At 42.3% G+C, this 23,217-nt stretch overlaps 2 protein-coding genes across 12 annotated transcripts in view; one reads left to right on the plus strand and one right to left on the minus strand.

Moving 5' to 3' along the window:
• Nucleotides 1-23,217, plus strand: part of ccdc177 (coiled-coil domain containing 177) — a 130,336-nt gene that overhangs the window by 33,607 nt on the left and 73,512 nt on the right. For 5 of the 6 annotated variants that reach the window (XM_034674624.1, XM_034674622.1, XM_034674625.1 and 2 more), the window contains exon 4: nucleotides 12,078-12,217. The gene's annotated coding sequence lies outside the window, so the exon portion shown is untranslated. Of the gene's footprint in view, nucleotides 1-12,077; nucleotides 12,218-12,574; nucleotides 12,662-23,217 lie in introns of all 6 variants that reach the window. The other variant, XM_034674623.1, reaches the window with a different exon arrangement.
• Nucleotides 1,556-23,217, minus strand: part of smoc1 (SPARC related modular calcium binding 1) — a 73,509-nt gene continuing 51,847 nt past the window's right edge. For 5 of the 6 annotated variants that reach the window (XM_034674635.1, XM_034674632.1, XM_034674631.1 and 2 more), the window contains 4 exons: nucleotides 17,586-17,691; nucleotides 16,442-16,686; nucleotides 14,792-14,825; nucleotides 1,556-6,128 (listed from right to left, as the gene is read on the minus strand). In XM_034674635.1, coding sequence (XP_034530526.1) covers nucleotides 6,089-6,128; nucleotides 14,792-14,825; nucleotides 16,442-16,686; nucleotides 17,586-17,691 — 425 coding nt within the window. In that variant the 3' untranslated portion in view covers nucleotides 1,556-6,088. Of the gene's footprint in view, nucleotides 6,129-14,771; nucleotides 14,826-16,441; nucleotides 16,687-17,585; nucleotides 17,692-23,217 lie in introns of all 6 variants that reach the window. The other variant, XM_034674636.1, reaches the window with a different exon arrangement.

Consider the following 23,217-nt stretch of genomic DNA (forward strand, 5'->3'; position numbering starts at 1 on the left):
TCTCACAAATCACAGAGACGCACGCAGAGCATCTGTGGAGCGAGTCGTGTCATTACATCAGGTGATCAACGTTTATTATTTGGAACATCTCATTTAGATATGACTCTTTGAAATATATCACACTTTGTTTTGTTTTATTTGTAAATCATGCCCTGGATCTTTCTTTGTGATATTTTAAAAAATGAGCGCAAAAAAAGGGTCAGTATTATGTTGAAAAAATGATTGTCCTGCAAAGAAGAGTTACAGTGTTAAACATGAAGTGGAAGCTAAAGCACTTACTCTCATTAGAAGATGTTTTATTGGAAAAAAAAAATTTGTATTGTTGCAAATCAAGATGTTTTTTGAAGCAAATTGAAGCCAAATCTTGTGTCGATGATGCTTAAAGACAAACTAAATGTCTAAGCAGCTAGGAGCTAATAAGAACAACAAAACCAGGGACACAACGGCAACATTCAAGCCTTAAATCTAAATATTTTCTATTTTAAATCCAAGCTTTGGTAATATCAGACATATTTCTGATTCAGAAACAAAACCTCTTCAAAGTTAGGCCTTTTTTAAATCTTTGAATAAGGTCTGTCTGTTCTCATGTGTTGATCAGGATGCAGTTAAGGTCCGTGAGTATCAATCTCAATCAATCAATCAATCTTTATGTATAAAGCGCCAAATCACAACAAACGTTGTCCTTAGACTCTTTCCAATAGAGCAGGTCTAGACTGTACTCTATGTTCTATTGTTAACAAAGACCCAACATCAAGACCAGATCAGATCCAGTCCCATCTTACAGACAGGACTCAGTCTGATCTCATCTTAATCCACCATGAGCAGAGGCAGAACAGGCAGAAACCTCTAGTGTTATTATTGGGTAATTTTGTCCCTTTTGGCACACCGTAGTTGAGCTGCAGTGTCTTCCTGCTTCCTGCTTCTGCCGTGATGTAAAAATCACCACTACTGCATTTTCAAACAGCACAGTTCGCTTCAATTTGAAATAAAATATTGCTTAAGTACTTCAAGTTTGAGCTAACACCTATGAGCTAGGCTAATGCCTAGCTCTCATCATGAAAGCCAGCAGAGCTCTATTTTGGGGTGATAGGATCGCCACAGACCTTTGGATGAAACACTCTGAGGCCTTAAAGTCATGGTTTCAGACCACACTGGTTTACGCAAATAATAAAATCTAAAACTGAATATGTTAAAGTACATTTCATCACGTTCATTCGATTCCTCATCAAGAAAGTTGCTTTGCATAGAAATAAGGAATTAAAAACTGTTTAGAATTGCAAAATATTGACATTTTAACAGGATTATGAATGCAGTTAATCGTGATTAACTGCTACTTTCAGCGATTAGTTGTATAAGATTAATCCCTTGACTGTCCTACTTTGAATTTATTTTCTGTTTTGCACCAAGCAATTAAAATAGCAACCATAGAGTCAACCTTTAAGCATTTCCAAGGATGAAATAAGGGTCTGTTTCAGTTTCTCATCAGTTTTTATACATGTTAGTTCAGCCATTTGAGTCCTTAGTTAAATAAAAATAAGGACAGTGAAAGAGATAGTTCTGTAAAAGTGTTTATTAACAGTTCATGATAATCATCCTTGTTCCTGTAAAGTTTGTATAAACTCTTTGTGCACACTTGACACTCAGGGTTGAATGCTTGCAGGCTGCATTGAGCCGTCTGTACCAGTAGGGGTCAGTATTGAGCTCCGGTGTCACTTTTAAACTCCTCTCCTAAACTGAGCAAAGTTTAGAAACAGCATCAGGATCTTTAGCTGTGGTTTACGGCGTCATATCATCACATGTACGAGTGCAAACTATGAGGAGAACTCCCCTTTAGAATATGCAGGTTTGCTTTCATGAGTCAGATTCACAAAGGTTGGATACCTGCAGATACGTGCACGGCTTTGCAAAAATGAAAAGTGAGTTCTGTTAGAAATGCTGCTTCATGGATTTTCAGGGCTTCACACCTCGCTCAGTGGAACAGTCAGGTGTTAAAAACGGAGAACGTGCATGTTTGTGTCTCAGTCGTTCGACAGACCTTTTTCTCATTATGCACACTTTAAATTTATGTCACAGCTCTTTACCCAGAGAAGTGATAGAAGCCAGGTGTCAGCTACTGCCGTGTGCCAAGATGCATTCACAGGCTGCAGCATTTTATCAGTGTCGGGTTTTAAGACAGCCTTGTGTTCTTTTCAGACGTTTTTAGTGTCTAATGTGACAGAGGGGGTTAAACAGCTCAGGGAAACATGGCCTCTATGAAAGCAGAAAAGCATTTTCAGTGCTTGGCCAAACAGCTGCACCTCAAGCCTCATCATTTACATTGAGCAATGTTACCCAAAGGCAGCGTGTCTCAGTGTTTTGTTTTCCAGGAGATCTGATTTCTGCAGCTATGAATACGAAATATTGTCTAAACATTGTGAGACTGTCTCGACACGCCTGCGCGGAGCAGCGAGACAATCCGTGCTTCTCCCCCCCCACCAGACTGACAGTCATCCGAAGGCCTCCCTCACTATACGTCCCCCCATCGTGATTAGCAGTGATTACTAGCCTGTTAAGGTTGTTTCAGATCTCTCATGTGATCTGCAGCTCTGCGGCGTCTGGAAGCACTTCAGCAGACACACAAGCCCAGTGTTCAGACCCCGGACTAAAGCAGGCACTCAGGAGAGGGACTGCACAGAAAGAGACGTTTCTTTTCTCCTTCTTGGCACAGGCGTCCAGCTCAAATTAGACATGACTGGACTTGTGATTGTAGCGGATTAAGCACCAGAAACTGTATACATACTTGACCGTGTGCAGTGATGATGGCAGGGATCGTAAAACACAAGCTGAAACAGTCGAATAACTCCACCACAGATAAAATAAACAGTGCTCAGAGTTGATAATTTCCAGTCTGGTCTAACATTTTTAAAGTCTGTGAATTAGCTACTGTAACATCCTAATGTATGACATGATGTGAACACAGTGGAAAGTATATATTTTGTACAATAATCCAGAACAGTCAGTGAAGTAAGTGAACAGCCAAATGCCTCACAATGAATTTTAGTAAAACAAACAATCAAATAAAGGTTATTGTACATATTTACAATGGGAGCCTTTTTTGTGAGCCACTGCAGCGGCTCTGGGGAATACATAACTCAGGACAATTACACAAGCACTCAGACCACAATAGCAAACTCGTCATTCTCCAAATTTGAAACAATCGTTTCCAAATGCGAGCAAGAAATTTTATTTTTTTTACATTCCAAAACATCTTTTTCTGGTGTTTTCTCCTCCCCGCTCGGCCATTCATCGGGACGCCCTCTGGGTTCATTTTATAAGACTCGCTGCGTCGTCTTACATAAGGTGGCGACGCTCCAAGTGCGTGTGGTGGCGAGAGTTTAACGGAGCAATACTGACATCAACTGTTGGATTACAGGCGATGAATGTGTTTACATGCAGAAAATGTGCTCTGATATTACCGGGGAGACTCAAATATTTATTTTAGGAACTAGCATTTGTAAACGCCACATCGTGTTTACAATACCTTCGGATAAACGTGAATATGACAGCTGAAATGAGCTGATGTTAACGGGATACTGAGCCATGTAAACATCTCTGTTTACTGCTCAGGTTTAGTCATCTGCATCACCTCTTGTCCTGCTTCTCTCACTCAAAACTCTTCAAGCTGTTTTGGAAAAATAAAATCCCCACCAGGGGGTCTTTGTCAGAGACTGGTCAAGGGAGCCAGGAGAGCCTGATCATAAAGCCCACGATCACCCGACTCTGAAGCCTTTTTCAAGTTTGATAGTGTATTAGAGGATTTAAACCAGCCTTATCAAAGATATGTGTAAACCAAAAACATATCCTTATAAGCTCTTCATACGATATTCAAACATTTTACAAAAAAAACCCCAAAATATCCAACAAATATTTATCCCCTGTCACCAAATATCCACCCTTTGTCTGACCCCTTTTAGCACAAAGTAGCCTCTGTTTATTCACCACTTTAGGGTCAATAAGTTTAAAGAACTGTTTTCTTTCTTTAAATATTTGTTTCTGTCTGTTTTAAGGTACCCTTAGTATTTCCAAACACAAGTTTAGGTCTGTGTTAGATACTCTGTTTTCTTCATGTTCACGTACAGTTGAGTCTCTTCGCAGTGCCCTCAAGTGTAACTAGTGGTAAGATCTCTTTAAGGTACCATGCGGCATCAGTTTTCTCTCCTAGTCATGCCTGTATTAAGGTTTATCTCAAAGTACCCTTCAACCATAGACTGTATAATAAACTGACGTAGTATCTGCGACGTCACCCGTCTGTTTCTGAAGCGCTGTTTTGAAGCTGATCGGCGGCGGCTGCCATATTGGAAATAATGAATGCAACTTCTGTCGAGCTAGTGTGACGTAAAGAGGCGGGCTTTAAGCCTCCTCTCCAACAGCTACAGTGTTCCCACCTGTCAATCAAGTCAGCTGTGCCTCTCATAATGGAAAACTTGTACTCTTCGTAATCTTAATATCTTCAAAATGACCGTTTGTGTGTGCCGATAGAGAAATGAGCTATCCAGACTACACTTGTCTTTTGTACCAGGCTGTAAACATGTTTATTTCTGCTGTAAAGATCGTCTCTTGTGAATGGGTGTGTATGTGGTTTCCGGTACTTCCAGAGCCAGCCTCTAGTGGACACTCAAGGAACTGCAGTTTTCCGCATTTGCTTCATGTCTCATGACCGGAGGTTGCTGCTTTGTGCCATATTGGAAATGCTGAACTCAACCTAGCGTCTGTCGAGTGATTGTGACGTAAAGAGGCGGGCTTTGGACCTCCTAGCCAACAGCTACAGTGTTCCCACCTGTCAGTCAAGCCAACTGTGCCTCTCATAATCGGAAACTCGTAATCTTCGTAATATAATATCTTCGACATTGCTGCGTTATTAAAAAAATCACACCGTACATTGAGATATGGAATTGAGCGATCCAGACTACACTTGTTTGTTGAATCAGGCTGTAAGCATGTTTATTTCTGCTGTGAAGATCGTCTCTTGTGAATGGGTGTGTATGTGGTTTCCGGTACTTCCAGAGCCAGCCTCTAGTGGACACTCAGGGAACTGCAGTTTTATGCATTGGCTCCAATCCTTGCTCTAAATCTATCTGACATGGGGTTAGCTTGGATTTCAGGTTCCTTTTAGCATTTGTTTTAAGGCTTTTATCTTGCATGGAGAAATATATCACTAAGCTACATTAGAAGTGGACTGTGAACCAGAGGTTACGGCGGAGGCAGTGATTACTGCAAATCATGACGGGATGCATCATTTTATCTCACTTCTTCATTCTGTTTCCTTTATTCTGAGCTGTGATTATTTAATTTGTTGACATGAACCTCATAAAAATAGAAAATAACAAACACTCAAGGCATGTTGTGAAATCTGTAAACTATGTTCAGTAAGATGTCCCTGCTTCGGCTCGACTGTGTGGTCTTCTTTTACTTGATAAGCAGACGTTCTACATTTTGGACTTTGTTCCCAAAGATCAGATCCTTCAGTTAATGAATATAGAAAGTTCTGTACAGTGCAAGGGGGTTCATACAGCTAACCTGTGCTGATAAATTAGACTTCAATGGTCACAGTTTGATTCTAAAACACGCCGTTTACTTCAAATTACAAAGTTGGTCATAGCTAGTGGTCTTCTCTTTTGACGTCTGTTCAGGAATATGTGCTGAAAAGGACTCAGGTCAAGCTCCTCTTAGTGGCCCGTGTGCCGCCGTATGTTACAGGGGAAATGTTAATTTAATTCCTAAGTGTCTGTTCCTGTTACACATTATCACAAAAGCAGGGGACATGGAGTCTTCCAGTGGTGTTTCATCTTTTTACAAACATCATCTCGCTCTTACCTTGACCTTCTGGGTCACTTCAAGAGAGAAAAATCAACACAAACAAACAGAGAAAATGTCAAACATAGGGAGGAGAAAGTGCAAATATTTTGGCGCCGCTTAGTTTTTCGGTTCTGTTTTTTTTTTTTTTTTTTTTTAACTCAGGAACTTTAGAATTTTTCTGCTCCATCTTTCTTTTTTTTTTTCCTGTCAGCAAGCGTACAGATGCCTTCCCTCTGTGCCCTCTGCTCTCGTCTCAGCTTCTGGACCCTTCTCTTCTCAAACCAGACGACCTACTGGGAACAGAAAGAAAGACAGACCGAAAAGAAGAAAAAGAAATGTATTCACTCATCTGTTTTAGTATTCAGCATGCAGATGCACTCACACATAGCTGTAGCGTGACATGACAGCGCTCCCAATGGCCCTCAAGCAGGCACAGACCCACTCAGACCGGCTCGCACACAATCAGAAAAAGACTCTAAAGTAGCTAAAAAATACAGTTCTGTAAGTGATGCAGGATGCCGTATCAAACTCAGCAGTTAACAGTCAAATCAAACTGATAAAACCCTACAAAAATTAGGATTTAATTTCCTTTTAACACCAAAAATATCTGCCCACGTTGGACCCTTCTTTTACCTGCAAGATGCATGCAACTCAGATTTTCACAAGCGCACAAGACTTCTCTCTTGGGCGACCATGAACCTTTGAGTGTGCATGCCAGACCAGTAGTTGGCGCTATAGCTTTGTAATGAAACATCACTGAAGAACATCTCGCACCTGAGCATGAGGGGTGGCGTTTTAAGTTTGCACTCTGGAACCTGGTCTCAAAAGTTTGGGTTTTTGCTCACCCAAAATTCCATTTCCATGTAAAGGAATGGCGGAAAGGCTGTATTAGTTCACCATTTCTTTAAAGTATGCTTCCATACACACAGCCTCTCAGTGTTCAAGTCATGTCACTGTTTTTTATATATTGTTTCACTGAAAGAAGGTTCTGGTAAACTAGAAATATTGATGTTTGCAGCAGCTCAGTGCACAGCCTCAAAACTCTGCTAAACAGTAGGGATAGAAAATATTCTCAAATATTGGACAATTATTAAAAATCAAAGCGTTACTTCGAATATTTTCTCATTTTAAAAGTACAACTTTTAATCGTTTTTACCGGTGCCTGGTTGTAATACAGTATTCCCGCCAGACGGTGGCTACAGAGCGTCTTGAAGCTGTTTTCTAACCGCATTGAATAACAGAAGAAGAAGAATGCTAACTGCATTAAAAAGCAAAAGAAGAAGAAAACATTAGCAATAGTCGCATCGATTTTCTCTGTTTCTGAATCTCACTACTACACATGTATTTCCTGTAAAATGTAACGCTGTTGATTTGACGCAGAAGTATAAATCAGCCTTTAGACACCACATTTGAGCAGCATTAAGGGCCTACATTTATAAAAAATATCAGTTTGTAGTCCAACTGAAATTCTGTTGCTTTTGCATATCCCAAAGTATAATAAAATGTAAAAACAGGGCAGCTTTATGACTGATAAAAATCTTTTTATAAGCATGTAGTCGTAAAAAAATCCCTCACATCTTCCCTGAGTCATTCAGCTCATTGAGGTAATTACATTTGAAAGTGTCCCCCATTATTATTCCTAAATGCACAGTGATATTTCTCTCTAAAGCAACCTGTTATCTTTTTCATAATTCTCTATACTAAAAAGTCTCTCATTTAGCCAAACATGCAGAAAGTCAACGGTTAGCTGAATCCCACCTCCACCCAAACCCTACCATCACATGTGCTGACATTATGTTGCAACAAAGCTATAACTCAGCAGGTCTCTGAAGTTATGTTGCGCTCAGACTGCATGGGACAGTCTGCACGAGGGATGGACTGCTCGCTCATCAATCAGAGTGAGGAGTGGGTGAGGGGGGAGAGAGAGGAAAGGAAAAAGGGAGAGAATAAAGAAAGAGAGTAGGGGCCTGGGAGAAAAGGAGATGGGTAGAAAAGCTTAGATTGCTTACAGATGGCTGTCAGAGAGGAGCAGAGGTCCTCCTGAGCTCTGTGGAAGCTCAGGCTGTGTGAGAGCGTGTGTGTGTGCCTTTTTTAAAATGCATTTGTGCACAAACATCTATGTGTGTGATACTTTTGTGTGCATGTGTGTTTAAAGACTCTACTGACCCACATGAGGTGTGTGTGTGTGAGTGTGTAAGGGTGTGCAGGTGCACGCTCTGTCAGAGCTGCTTATGTCAGCCGTGATATACGAGCCCAGCTGATATCACTACACGGGCTGAGACCATGCATTTGCAGGTTTGCACTTCAAACTTTAAAGCGTCACAGTCCCTCCCATGCTCCATAAATCAGGAGGTTACCGGCCACATGAAGAAGTCCTGTAGTGAATGCTTTCACCTATACTTTGAGTGCAGCGAGTAAAACATTATGGTCACCTAATTCTTCCATGACGGGCTGGATACAGGCGACTACTCTCAGCATTTGAAGACTTGACACTAAATCTGTTCAAGTTCAAGCATTTTCCTTCCTCTACTTTGATCACACACATAAATAAGTGTGTGTAATATTGTGCTATCTGTCCTCTCCTTATATAAAACCTTGATTTGCATGTTTTATTTGTAGGCAGCCACAAATATCAAGCAGCAAAAATGTCCTTAAAAGCTGCAGCTCGCCTTGAAACAACACACCGTCTCATCTTGTTACATCCTCTCTGACTGGCAGGTTTCAGACACTGCAGGCTGGCACACTGCATGTTTTGCAATTCTAATCAGGGACTTCCACCAGATCCGTATCTGTTCCATCTCAGATCCGGTTCGAGAAGGAGTCTTGTGACCGAGGTTTTCCCGCGGTAATTATTAAATCAAGGATTCTCCTCCTCCTCTCCTCATCCATGTTGTCTTTCTGGTCCTCTGAAATCCTCTGACTGTTTTCTCTAAGAGGTTTGAACATGTTGCTTGTTTTTCTGCAAAACCTGCCAAATTTATATTTCAGTTACAACCACTCTCATCAAAATAATTCATTATTTGAATGCATTAAGATATATTTGGTGGTATGGCTCTGTTCTGGGAGCTCCCTGCACTTCCATGTGTGTACGTGGAATGCCAAAGCACCCCCTTCTCTTTCATACATGAAAAACCAAGGCAGGGAGAGCTGCTGCAAAGAACTCTGGGTACAGAACAGAGCGTGCATCGGTGACGATCCATATGACACTGATAAAATCAGACACAGCAGAAAGGAGGAGCTTTCTCGTCCGTCAACATCCACCGGTTGTGTTTTCAGAACGCAGCACGGAGCAGGACCACCACACAGCTGGAGTCATGTGACCGAGGTTTTTCCGTGTTCCGGCTACGTCTCTGATCCGGAGGGCTCCGACCGGCTGGATCAGAGACGCAGCTGGAACGCAATGGATCCAGTGGAAGTTAACACATTGAAAGACTGGACATGGATCTGGTGGACTTTGGCAGTAACTTTGGTCTTTGAATGCGTGGACTTCACACCAGCTGTTATCTGCTGCAGTTTTAGCTCTCTGTTGCCTCCTAATGTAAACTCAAGAATGAGACCTGAAGCATTTTGTACATTCAGCCTCAGTAACCTTTATCATGGAAGCATTAGGAGCACCTGTTCAGCTCTGCACCACCACTATATTTCCACGTCCCAGTGAAGTCATGCTGTTCTGGTCTTTGGCTCTGATAAAAAGTCTCTGTTGTCAGAAGCCGAGCTTCAGTGCTGATGAATCGGCTTTGCAATTACCAGGCTCCAGAGCGGCAAATGCTCCTCTCCCTCGTCTCCTCCCAGTCACTGAGGACACTGTCTGTGCCATTAACAACACAAAGGCCCCGGCCTCTCCCTGGACACCTTGGCCCCACTTGTGATAAAGAGCTGAAAGCAGATCCTGTCTCGGGATGAATCGCCTCGCCTCACCTGGGACCGGCCGATAAAGACACTTGGCTAAAGAGCTGGGAATCATGGTATACCTGTACATGGTAGCAGCTGGGGGGAGATAAATCCGCACGTCTGACTTTACTGCAGACCGTTAAAAGAGAAGCATACTAATGAGAGTAACAGGTAGTGACAGCGAGTAAATCAAAGCTCACTAACCATCACAATCCGCTCGGTTGACCTCTGTATTTTTTACACCGCACGGTTTGTCGAGCTGATGTCACAGTAATTAAAACACAAGTGGTGAGGAGTAATTGCTGCTGGCTCAGAGGGGACAGGGTTCTGGGCTCTCTAATGGTCCTGCAGCATCGGTGCCAGGCCCGTCTCATAATGCCCTCCTTTCATTCCTGCCTAATGACGGACACAGCCAGGACAAACAGGAGGACGGGAGACGAGAGGCAATGGAAGGAGACAGGGAAGAAGAGGAGAGTTTGACATAACACAGCAGACGGGACACATGGAGTGTGTGTTCACCTGACTGTTTCTGTCAACGCACACCTGCAGAAGACTCAGGAAGCTCCTGAAATCAGCCCCTAAATCCTTCCAGTGACAAGTTGGCAACGCTATTCCTTCTTAGTCATCCATGTTTTATAGCCTCAGAATGTTATTTATATGATCATAACTGTATATCATTAATACAATCATAAATAAGCCACTAGCGGGAGCTCAGTAATGGCTGCTCCCATAATGCTCTAAAGCTCTACTACCTGGATGAAAACAAGCACAGGTGATGATGTTGTCTCATAGCACAGCATGGTTTGTCAAAATGTTGATCTAGTAAATGAAGTTGTATGTTGTCTGTGTCTGGTTAATCTGACATATAACCACTCCACCAGAGCAATAAGGAACCAGCACAGGCATGAACCAAACCGCTGGGTGTTCCTGCAGAACTCTGGAGATTTAGGACGCATAGAGGCAGAGGAGGCATAGAGCTACAAGGGAGGAGAGCTGGTATAAGAAGACGGAGGTTTATGGAGAGGAGATAGAAGCTGTGTCTCTCCTCTTTCATCATGGGCAACGTGAGATCTCTGGATCATAAGATGGACGAGCTAACAGGACTAAACACGGGAATGTAGCATGGTGTGCTTCACGGTAACGTGGCTGCATCAGAATATTCCCGACCACAACGTCTCCATTGACGGCTTCCAGACCGTCCGGGCAGACCGGGATAGCACCGAGGGCGCTGTGGGCCTCCGACCATATTATCTCTACAGGGAGATCTCACATGTCATACTGGTAGCTGTGTACATCCCCCCTCTGCCAACCCGACTACAGTGTCCAACGTTCTCAACGCTCCCATAGCCAGACTCCAGACAGACCACCAGAGTCTTCAACCATGTATTTATTTTCTACAGAGCTTATTATTGTATTTGTATAACTTATTGTGCATAGAGCAACTGTAATGACTGAATCCCTTCCCTGGGATAAATAAAGTATTTCTGATCCTGATTCAGGACGCTAACCTGTAAGGAGGACTGTAGGCTGGTGGTGCTAGCTCTGCTAAAGGTAGCCACACTGGGAAATTAACATACACTAGTCAGTTAGTCGGAATTTAAGGAAATTGATCGCTTCAGGAGATTCCTATTTGTGATCTACTGTGTTTTAGACATGTTTCTGAATATCCAACGTTTCCCCTATCACCCAGCAGACAGGTCTAAAAGCTACGAAAGCACTCTTCCATATTTCAAATTCAGCTCTACCTACATAATTTGTTGCATTTCATTCCCTGCTATTTTGGCTACGTCTGACTCAGTTAGCTTCTCCAACACACTCTGAAACCTTATTTACAGTCAGGGAAGTCAGGTAACCCACGTTTGAACCAGATTGTAATCACACTACTAAATCATGTGAGCAGGCTGTAAGGTTTGACTTCAATACAGGAGGGAGAAGTGGCTTTTGGAACAAGGTTTTAACGTGCTAGAGGGCTCTCTACTTTCAGCTTTGTGCGATGGTCCATGCTTTTTCCAATCCCTCTAACCCTAGCAGTGTTTTCTGTTTGCTGCATGATATACTTAATTCAAATACACACCTCCACACGCTCACTAGCAGTTTATGGACCCTGCAAACTAAAACCTGTTGAAGCTCTCACAATAGGTCCTCTCTAATATGTCATAATTGCCATGCCCATGTTTGGTGTGTTTTTGTGAGTGTAGGCTTTCATACATGTGTTTGTACTTATTCAAGTATAATGTTTATGTCTTTTTAAATGGAATTAAGACTTTTGAGCAAAACATCATGACCTTTGCTGCCAAAACTCATTGCAACAAGTTTAACAGTGAAATATTTTTGTGTTTTGTTTATTGCAGCGAATGAGTAATACAGCAACGCTGCGGCTGTCTGAAAATCACTGCCCTGGGCTTCTCTGCAATTTCTCCTCCATAATGAGGTTTCCAGTCTCCTCAGAGGACCAATGCCACCGTCCCCACTGCGTCAAAGCTCACACAAGGTACTCAGATGTTTTCTTTTCCCTGCTACCACTGAATAGAGAGTGAGGAGCCTCGTACAGATGTGCTCCACTCTGCTGCACATGCTTACAATCCTCCAGCAGAAAGCACGCACTGTAAACTGTAAATATGTCCAACAACACTCCAGTGACGATCCAAAGCTGCGACAGAGCATCATAAGATTTAATGCCTTGCAAAAGCAGCTTGACTTAAAGAGATCCAGGCCACTGAGGATCAGTAAGGCATACCTGAACACAATGGACGTCTATCTTAGTCAAAGCAGAATGCTGCCATATGTTCTTTCAGGCAGGCTCTCTCTGCCTCTCCTTCTCTCTTTACATGCCTCACTCTCTCCACAGTCATCCCCAGCTCACAGCGCCTGAGTGGCAGCAGAGAGAGCTGTATAAAACTGTCAGGCCGTTTACCCCCAGCTCTTAAGCATGAAGGTGAGAGATTCGCTGACTGGCCGAGCCTCCTTCTCTGCTCTTCTAATGCCGGGGCTGTTTATCCTGGCAGTGGCACCCAGGGCCCGAGAGGCCTGACGTTATGCCCACAGAGCCACTGTTCTCCAGGCACCGGGGGGGCAGCGCCAGGGTAAACACATGACTTCAGAACTATGTGGCGCTAAATCAGCCCAGTGGCCAGAGTCAACAGCACCAAGGGGACCAATAATCACTCAATGAGGGGGGATCCAAACAGATAATATCTTTGAAACATTTGTAATTTCAGAGTTTCGGGGCCAGCTTCTCGTGGTCACAGTCATCAAAGTATGGGGTTGCATAGATTAGTTTGCCTTGACTGAAAATGTATCTGCAGTTATTTTACAGTGCATTAAACATTTCCACACACATTTCAGCAAAACGGACAAAGATTCTCTGATTCCAGACTGCTGCTAGTCTTTAATACATGGTTCTTATTACCCTGTGATTTTTGACTGATGGACAAATAAGACAAGACATTAGTAAACATTCTCAAGGCTTAAGCTAAGTATTAAGGGCTGGTCTTTGTAAACAGTGACCAGTGGATGAAATGTAAACAAAGTTCACACTAGAAACCCTTATAGTGGTTAAAATCTAAACATAGTGCCTTCTAGAAGCCCTTCTACTGGATCAAATCTACCAAAATGCCCTTAGGAAGCTCTGTGACTGGATAAAATGTAAACAATGTGCCATCTAGAAGCCATTTCAGAGGATTACATGTAAACAAAGTGCCCTCTAGAAGCTCTTATAATGGATAAAATGGAAACAAATTGCCCCGTCGAAGCCCTGACAGTGATCACATGTAAACAAAGTGTCCTCTAGAAGCCCTTCTACTGGATCAAATCTACCAAAATGCCCTCAGGAAGCTCTGTGACTGGATAAAATGCAAACAATGTGCCATCTAGAAGCCATTTCAGAGGATTACATGTAAACAAAGTGTCCTCTAGAAGCCCTCATAGTGGATAAAATGTATCATGATGCCCTCGAGAAGCACTAAAGTGGATCACATGTAAACAAAGTGTCCTCTAGAAGCAGTTATAGTGGATAAATGTATCAAAGTGCCCTCTAGAAGTTCTATTAGTGGATACAATGTAAACAAAGTGCCCTCTAGAAGCTGTTATAGTAGATACAACGTAAACAAAGTGTCTTCTAGAAGCCCTTATTGTAGATTAGGGTATCAAAGCGCACTCTAGAAGCACTTATAGTAGATAAAACGTATTGAAGTGCTCTCTAAAAGTCCTTATAGTGTATAAAACATATCAAAGTGTCTTCCAGAAGCCCTTATTGTAGATGAAGTGTATCAAAGTGCCCTCTAGAAACACTTTTAGTGGATAAAACGTTAACAAAGTTCGTTCTAGAAGCCCTTCTAAAGGATAAATGCAAATAAAGTGCCCTCTAGAAGACCTTATGTGGATTCAATGTAAATAAAGTGCCCTCTAGAAGACCTTATGTGGATTAAATGTAAAGAAAGTGTCCTCTAGAAGCCCTGCAATGTAAATAAAGTGTCCCCAAAAGCCCTTCTAGCGGATAAAATGTAACAAAGTGCCCTCTAGAAGCTCTATTAGTGGATAAAATGTAACAAAGTGTCCTCTAGAAGCTCTATTAGTGGATAAAATGTAACAAAGTGCTCTCTAGAAGCCCTCATAGAGGATAAAATGTATCATGATGCCCTCTGGAAGCCCTTCCAGTGGACAAAACAGCACCTGCTGTATAACTTAATGGCATACAGCAGGTGCCCTTTTAAATTGTTTTGTCCCCTGCCCCTCAAACGGCCTTAGTACACCACTGAGCATGAGCGATACATCACAACATCTTAGCCCTGGACCCACACGCCACAAAATCCAAACATATGCATAAGGACACACTCCCATAAATAAGGTCTCGGAGACAATATCCATAAAGCTTTGCATGTCGATCAAATGCTGCATAGTCATCAAGCTGCATGAACTCCCTGCTGGGTCAGAGTGTTGCGTTTGACCCATGTGCATGTTAATGTGTTACACATATATGCATATATAGATAAAGCACTCAGAGCCAGCAGCAGCAGAGTTAGTGAAAGCGTATTAGTTGGCCTTACTGAACAACTTTGTCCCTTGCCTTGTCCCTTGGTTGCCGCTTGTCGTTGAGCCTCCTGCAAAATAAAACAAAAACACAAAGATTTAGATTCAAAGGGAACTTCTCTTAAACTACATCTCTTATGTATTTGGGGGATTACATCATCATGTATCTAAAAACCTCCATGCATCCTCTAACTTCTCATAACTTCATTAAACATGAGCTGTGTGACATTTGCACTAAAGCTGGCAGCATCCTCCCGCTGTGAGCCGCTCAGACACTTTAAAACGGTCTCTCTCAGGACCGGTCTGCAGACACGATGAGTAGTCAGTTTTTCCCGGCCCAGACTGTGTCTAGGGTCCATTTATACATTAGTCTGGTCTCTATATTCATCAGTGACTGCTAAGCGGAGCAGTGCACCTAATTTAGACTGCCAACACATCTGTTTGTTACATGCAGCAGAGTTACACCATCTCTTCCTTTAAATGACTGACTCACCGGACTTTTAAAACCATGACGTGATGAAGATTTCAGTGGAACTCGTTTGGGTTCTGTGAATTGAAGTCACTTCGAAACTTGCCAAAACATATATCATCTTTATCTTACTGTTCCTTCAGTTTCAGACCTGGGTCCTCCTGTTCCTACATATTTTGTGGTTTAAGATAGTAAAAGGAGAAACAGCTTGGGGACTCCTGCAGAATCAGCTAAGCTTAATTTTTTCCATCATAATAATCTCAAAGCACCCAGGCATTGATCATCTACTGCTCCCCAAATTGATAAATATGTTTTTCAAATATTGTGTTGGATCCAAACATTAATAAAAGTAACACAATAACAAAACAATTCACAGATTAAGGAAGCAGTAGAGCAAAAACTCCCATGTTTTGAGGTAAATTGACTGTTTTTGCAAATGCAGTTTGCTTCTGTAGCGATGTAACTGCTGCTTCTTGATCTTAGAGTAACAAACTTCTTGGATTAGGTGTGTTTCCCTGATGGGATAGAGTTGCAGCAATCTACTGGAGCAACTCTTAACACATTTAAACTTTGAAATCATGAAATGAAGTTTTAAAACGTGTTTGATTTGCTTTAATTTGGTTAAAGAAGTTGTTTCATTGTGGAAAATCAACTGTCAAGACTTGTTATGCAGACTTTCCCAGCTCTGAGGTTCAGACAAAATACATGACTTAACTCTCCTTAACCCCTTTCATATCATCAGTATAAGGCAAGATGTTTACGCCCCTGTAGCGCCATCAATATGACTGCTTAAGAGGCGGGATGGTGGCTCCAAATCGTCCCACTGCTAAGCTGGCATCTGAGGCAAGGATCAGAGAGAGCTGGTGTGCTCTTGTGCACAGAATTCTGACTATAATCTCTGAAAAAAAGGGTTTTATTTTTTTACAGTGGTCCTAATCTCTCCATAAATATTAGTTTCCAATCATTGTATAGAAAAATACCCTTTTCTAACCATGGTAATGTTTTAATTTTTAATGAGATTGAGGTCTTGTATTTGAAACCGATTCTCTTCATGGTTTGAGTTTTTTTACCGTCCTATTAATCTAAGAGATCTGCTGATTGCAGGATTGACATAAAAGTACAAAGACCTGATGACTGAGCTGCGTTAGACTCACAACATGAAAAGGATGAACCATTCTGCTTCAGTTATCTCCATGCCTCCTCCTCTCTCTCTCTTACCCTCCTTGCTGACGCCCAGGCAGCCTTTCAGCTCCTGCAGGGAGATGGCCTTGTCCTTATTCAGGTCACAGTAGTCGGTGAACTTGCGGGCGCATTTCTTGGGTTTCGCCTTCTTCTTGAGATACCTCTTGAACGGCTTGAGTTCCTTCTTGGTGATGTCATGGCTGCCGTTGTTATCCAGCTGGGCGAAGTACCAGTGCACCACCCTCTCCTCCAGAGTGTGACTGGGATCAGGCTCAACAAACCTGGTTAGGGTTAGAGACGGACAAACTGCAGTTATCAGCCAGTGGAGACACATTTTAGTTTCCTCCCTTTATGAGATTGGGAAAAAACAGCAGTGAGAAAGTATTCCAGGATCATTGTTCCTTCAAAGGTCTTCAAAAACAGGACAAATGTTCTGTGATCAGAGTGCATGAAACAATTTAAACTCACCTGGAAGAAAACATTAATGAATTCCAGTTAGAGAACGTGGTACTGGTGCGTTTTAGCGGCCAAATGAGGATTTTAACAACAAATAAATTAGTGATTTGAGTCGGGGAAATAAAACACATGCTAAAACAATTTCTCCCACCTGTTTCCAGGAATTAAGAAGTAACTAAAGACGGGATAGAACAAAGCCTTTTTATTCCCCCTGGTTCACTGAGAGGACGAAATGTAGACGGATTAAGCCGTCAAACTTTTCTTTTCACCTTTTCTTAAACATAAACGAGGAAACGGCTCAGATCAGACTGAAAAATGGATCACCAGAATTTTATTTCTCACGAGTTCCTGCAAAAGCTTGTCCAAAAAATGGATGCACACATTGATACCTCAGCTGCTCGTTTTATCACAAGCTGACAAATTAACTTATTAAACTCAACCTGCAAAGAAACGCTCTTTAATCAATCCTCTCTCCCTCAAGGATTCAGCGTCTCAGTGTGCGTTGACAGATCGCACGCTGTGGACCGCTTTAATCCAAAATACCTCTCAGTCCCATCAGTGCGTTTAGGTCTACATGATAGAACATGAAGCCCATACCTCGTCAGTGTCTGAGCCAAAAGACCAGAGATGAAATATTAAGTTTGACTCAGAGAACCAGAGGAATAGATTCTTTGATAGAAACCAGAAGAGGCCGTAATGTTTGAACACTCTGAGGAGTACTTACCTCCCACCACCAGAGGGGGCTGGTGAGTTTATGGCTTGCACCATGTCTGTGGTGAGGGCATCTAACAAGCTTGTAATGAATTCCACTTTCTTCCCCTCGGGGCAGCCTGGCATAAATCAGAGACAAGAAAAATACACCAAAATTAGCTTCCACTGCTAATTTGAGTCATTACAGTGAAGTGAAGCTGAAGCTCCTCTTGACATCAGAGACGCAGTGTGACAGATGAGGCGGAAGAGAAAGCTGGTTCACTGTAAAACCTAGTCCAGGACCTAGTGACGAACATGGCGTGCGTATTAAGCGCTTTATGTTTACGGTCACTGATGAATCACGATGAATGAATCTCAAACGGAGGTCAAACGCTGTTCGGCTGTTCGCAGGACTCCAGAAACGCAGAGCCGGGGCACATGGCGAGAGGCGGAACAGAAGTGTGCGGTGATGAGAGAGTTTTGTTGAGCTGTGCAGACCTGTTAACTTTTATGACACAATTCTGAACACCTTGGGTAGCTCTTTTTAAGTGCCCAGATGTATGGCTTTAATAGCACGCTAAGCCAGTGCAAATGTTTCCCTCCTAATTGTGTCTCTTAAAGGGAAACTTCAAACGCAGCTGTGTAGTAAACTAATCTTCTCATTCTTTTTTCCTTTTTTCTTCACTCTCTCCCTCTTTTAGTTCTCTGAGCCGGTCCCCTCCTCCCTTTCCTCTGAGCGTTCGCGGCCTCCTTGTTCATGTCTTTTCATTCCCTTTGTGCCGGCTCTGGGGGGTTCTGTGGGAGGTGGTCCGCCGCCCCCGCCAGGTGAATCCAATTAGCATTTCCTACGACACGACAAGCTCAGAGAAGCACTGCCTTGCTGCGCCTTAATCCAAGTGTTAAATTGGTGTTGTGAAGCGCAAAGTGTTATGGTGTATGCTGCCTATGTGGCCAGGTGTGAGGGGCAGCGTGGAGCAGGACCTCTGACTGTGCTGAACACACTCTGGATCTGACCCTGCATCAAACAAGGTCTCTAAAATCATATGCATTGAGACATTTTAGCAGAACTGTGCTAGAATATATTTTAGATTGACGAGTCAGGAGTCTCAAAGTTTGTCTAAACACACCATAAGTGATGTCACCTCATTTAGTCAGCTTAATCGCACTCATCCTGCTGTTTTCAAAGATTAACACTGGGTTTAGGATTTTTAAACTAACTGGACTTGCTACTAAGTTTGAGTGCGCTCACTGCGGCTACTTTGAGTGTAGAAGGAGGATGACAAGGCAAGGCAGCTTTATTTGTATAGCGCATTTCATACACGAGGGCAACTCAATGTGCTTTACATTAACACATTAAAAGCATTGGAGACATTCAGACAGGCATAAAATAACATAATTAAAATGACAAATATGATAAAACAGAAAAGAAAAGGAAAATTAGAAATATATTAAAAATTACATTGTGTGGGTTAAAATAATCTAAGATAGGAAGGCAGTGGCAAATAAAAAAAGTCTTAGTCTTTGATTTAAAAGAGGTGAGAGTTTGAGCAGACCTGCAGCTTTCAGGGAGTGTGTTCCAGATATGTGGAGCATAATGACTAAACGCTGCTTCACCATGTTTCCTTCTGACTCTAGGAACTGAAAGCAGACCAGTACCTGATGACCTCAGAGGTCGAGGTGGTTCATAAAGTAGTAGCAGATCAGCAATGTATTTTGGGCCTAAACCATTCAGTGCTTTATAAACCATCAGCAGGATTTTAAAGTCTATTCTCTGACAGACAGGAAGCCAGTGTAGAGATCTAAGAACTGGAGTAATGTGGTCTACTTTGTTGGTCCTTGTTAGGACTCGAGCAGCAGCACTCTGTATGAGCTGCAGTCCTCTGATGGACTTTTTAGGGAGTCCTGTAAAGACCCCGTTACAGTAGTCTAGTCTGCTAAAGATAAATGCATGGACGAGTTTTTCTGCATCCTGCTGAGACATGAGTCCTTTAATCCTTGATATATTCTTAAGGTGATTGTAGGCTGACTTTGTAATTGTCTTAATGTGGCTGCTGAAATTAAGGTCTGAGTCTATGACTACACCAAGGTTTCTGGCTTGGTTTGAACATTTCATCGTTGCAGATTGGAGCTGAGCAGTAACCTGCTGATGACAGTCCAATAGAAGCAGCAGCAGCAGCCAGATTTGACAGTTGAAGGTACTGCTCTTTGGTTTAATTTGATGCACAATGCAGAGGCTGTGTCCCCGCTTGCAAGACATTATTTTGCAACATAAATTAAAAGCAATCAAGACACTGATGAGGACTTATTTACATTGTTTATATCAGGGGTGTCAAACATACGGCCCGCGGGCCAAAACTGGCCCACTAGAGGTTCCAATCCGGCCCAGGGATGACTTCCCAAAATGAAAAAAATGACAGAGAAGACATAAACTGCAATTGTTCAACAAAAGTAACTGCTATATCAGATTTGTTCTCTGGGGGTCGCATACACTCATAGTGCTGATGGAGCACACCTTAACAACGCAGGTGAGTGGGAAAGCTGTGCGTGTGGTGTGTTTGCAGCAGGTTTCAGGGCTTAAAGAATATCATATTCTGCCCCACTATGAGACTCATCATGGTGAAAAATACAACAGCTGTTTTTCTAAAAAGAAAGTTCATGTAATGTGAATATTTTCAGAATGTACTTGTACTTTGTTGCACTAAAACAAAGGGAAACATTTGGAGTTGTCATTATTTATGGGAGGTTATTATTGAGTTATGATTTTACTGGTCCGGTCCACTTCAGATCAAATTGGGCTGTATGTGGCCCCTGAACTGAAATGAGTTTGACACCCCTGGTTTATATGGACTTAAAACTGTTTGGACATGCATAATAATCACATTTTAAACATGATTAAAAATGTGATTAACTGTGTTTTAAAAATCCTTGACAGCCATATTAAAAAGCTGAGATATAGCCCCTGTGTAGTGGCACAGTGTGCTGAGGGCTGCACCCTAGAGAAGGCCGTCTGTGCCACTACATGTGAGTAGTATCTCAGCTGTTTACTGTGATCTGTTTGTTTTTTAGTATTTGTTTTACTTAACTTTACTTTAAGGAAGTCAAGTAGTGATATAAACATACTGTTGATGGAGGTGAGGCTAGGTTCTGCCATAGACTGTAAAAAATATGGACGTAGTATCCGTGACGTCACCCATCTGTTTCTGAAGAGCTGTTTTGAGACCAATCGGCTGCGGCAGCCATATTGCTTCTGTCGAGCCAGTGTGACGTAAAGAGGCGGGCTTTGAGCCTCCTAGCCAACAGCTGCAGTGTTCCTGCAGTCAGCTGTGCCTCTCATTGGAAGACTAGTAATCTCAATATCTTCTAAATTACCGAATTAGAAAAAAATTCACCCCCCTCACAGTGAGAGGACATCTAGAAATTAGCTATTCAGACTACACTCATCTTTTGTACCAGGCTGTAAACATGTTTACTAATGCTGCAAAGATCGTCTTTTCCCCATTCATGTGTATGTGACTTCCGGTACTTCCGGAGCCAGCCTCAAGCGGATCCTCGATGAACTGCAGCTTTTAACACTTCCGCATTGGACTCATATTTTTAGACCGGAGGTTGCCGCTTGGGTTCTGCTAGTTGTTTTCTCTCTTTCCATTTTTTAAACTTCTTTTTATTTGGGTTTTCATCCAAACGATGAGCAAACCCAGAAAGAGAAACAACAGCAAAATAATTTAAAATAAAAAAAATAAAATAAAACTTGGAAGATGTCAGGTATTCTGTATTTTAATTTATAGTTATAATTATTGTTGTTTTTCATGCATTGTTCTTATTATAGTTGTCTATAAATGGCTGACATATTCCTCAGGGTGAATTTTATTCTTTCTAACTACAAAAGCTTCGTCACATCAATCATTAAAGTTAGATAAGCTTTATGTTTCCAGTTCAGCAGCATTATTCTTCTCCATACCGGTGCACTCTTTCCATTTTAACAGTTTAAAAACATGAAGTGAAACACTCGAACATCTGACGTCCTGCTGTAGTTATTTTGTGCTGTGTTGCTTTTCTTGTATCTGCAACAACGTCTAACAGCCTGTTGAGGATTTGAAACACAGCTCAGCCCTGAAGCAGAAACAACGACAAAACTAAACTAACTTCCTGACCGGCTGTGAAACTTTAAAACTGTAAAATCACAGCGTCTTTGTTCCAGCTCATACTGACGCCAAGAAGCTAAGCATTGGTTTGATTTCTTCGTAACGTTAGTGTATCAACCCCTTTCTTTTACAGACACTGAATCTAAAGCTGTCTGATGACAAAAAAACCTTCTTCACCCCTCAAGAGTTAACTTTTCTCTCTTCTTCATCGCTCCGTTTGCCCGTCTTTTTTGAATGATCTGTACGTGATGAAGGAAGTTAATGAAACTTGTTACCAAACTTGGTTCATTCTGTACCAGAACCCTGACCCGGCTCTGTTCCCTCTCCGGCACGTTAAGCGTCTGCGTATGAGAATGTGTATCACACCTGTGCAGTTTGTAGGCTGGTACAGTCCAATGAAAAGAACAGATGGCCAATTTAACATCGCTCGGACCCTCGCTGCTTCATAGATGCGGAAAGTGTGGTGCACTTTATTGTAACCACGGCACAAATATTTCCACCACTGTTAAATATAGCTGTGAGCGCTCCAGAGTGATCGAGGATGCTGCAGTAAAAGCTGAGATCAGATTCGAGTCTTCTCAGAGTTATTTCAGGACAGGAGCAGATGTTGAGGGACTATTCCTCCTTCCTAAAAGAACAATAGATTTCTTGTTGTTGGACTAGATAAGACCAAACTCTATATTTACGACCTGACTTAACTTGATGTGGACTGATCCCGGTCTTTGGTCTCTGTGGAGGAGCTCTTATCTGCTGGCTCTGACAAAGATGTTATTGTGACTGTGTGTGTGTACAGTGGGATTGAACCTGTCGCTGCACGCTGTTGATACACTGCCCTCATTCACGCTCTTTTCTTCTCATGCCTTGATGTGACGACCATGAAATATCACGCTTTGTTGTGGCGCTTCAGAACATCCCTCTACAGTACATAAAAATATCTCCACTCAGCACCCTGCGGTTTCCATAACACCCCAGCAGCCCCCCACAGCCGCCCCACCACCACCACCACCACCAGCTCCACCAGCACCACACCCCGCAACACTCACACCTTCCATAAAACATGCCACACATCTGCTGCACAGTCAGGAGTCATGCTTGACTCTGTAAACTCACCAGATGGGAAATTAAATAAGAGTTACAATGCAGGCTTAAATGATGGGGAAACAGAGGAGCAACAAAAGTAAGTGAGCAGGAAGACGGACCGAGAGTCAGAACCCGGGTTACGACCTCTGGATCAGAGGAGAGGATCAGATCTTAAACACTGCAGAGTGTGGTTTGGAGGATTCAGAACTTAAAGTATCGTCTGAGTTAGACGATGGGAAAGTGAGAAAGTTTCATGAGAAAAACTTGACAAGGCCATGAACTGATAACTCTGTAAGCCCCTCCCCCTGGACAGGGATTGACCAATCAGCAACTTTCTCTACATGATAGATTGTGCCTCCTGTGTTTCCTCAGTAAGATATCATGACAGCGTTTCCTCAGTTTGTTCAGCAACTTTAATTGTATTCTTTATTATTATTATTTGTA

The sequence above is a fragment of the Notolabrus celidotus genome, chromosome 22 (assembly GCF_009762535.1).
Source record: "Notolabrus celidotus isolate fNotCel1 chromosome 22, fNotCel1.pri, whole genome shotgun sequence".
Classification (NCBI taxonomy): Eukaryota; Metazoa; Chordata; class Actinopteri; order Labriformes; family Labridae; genus Notolabrus; species Notolabrus celidotus.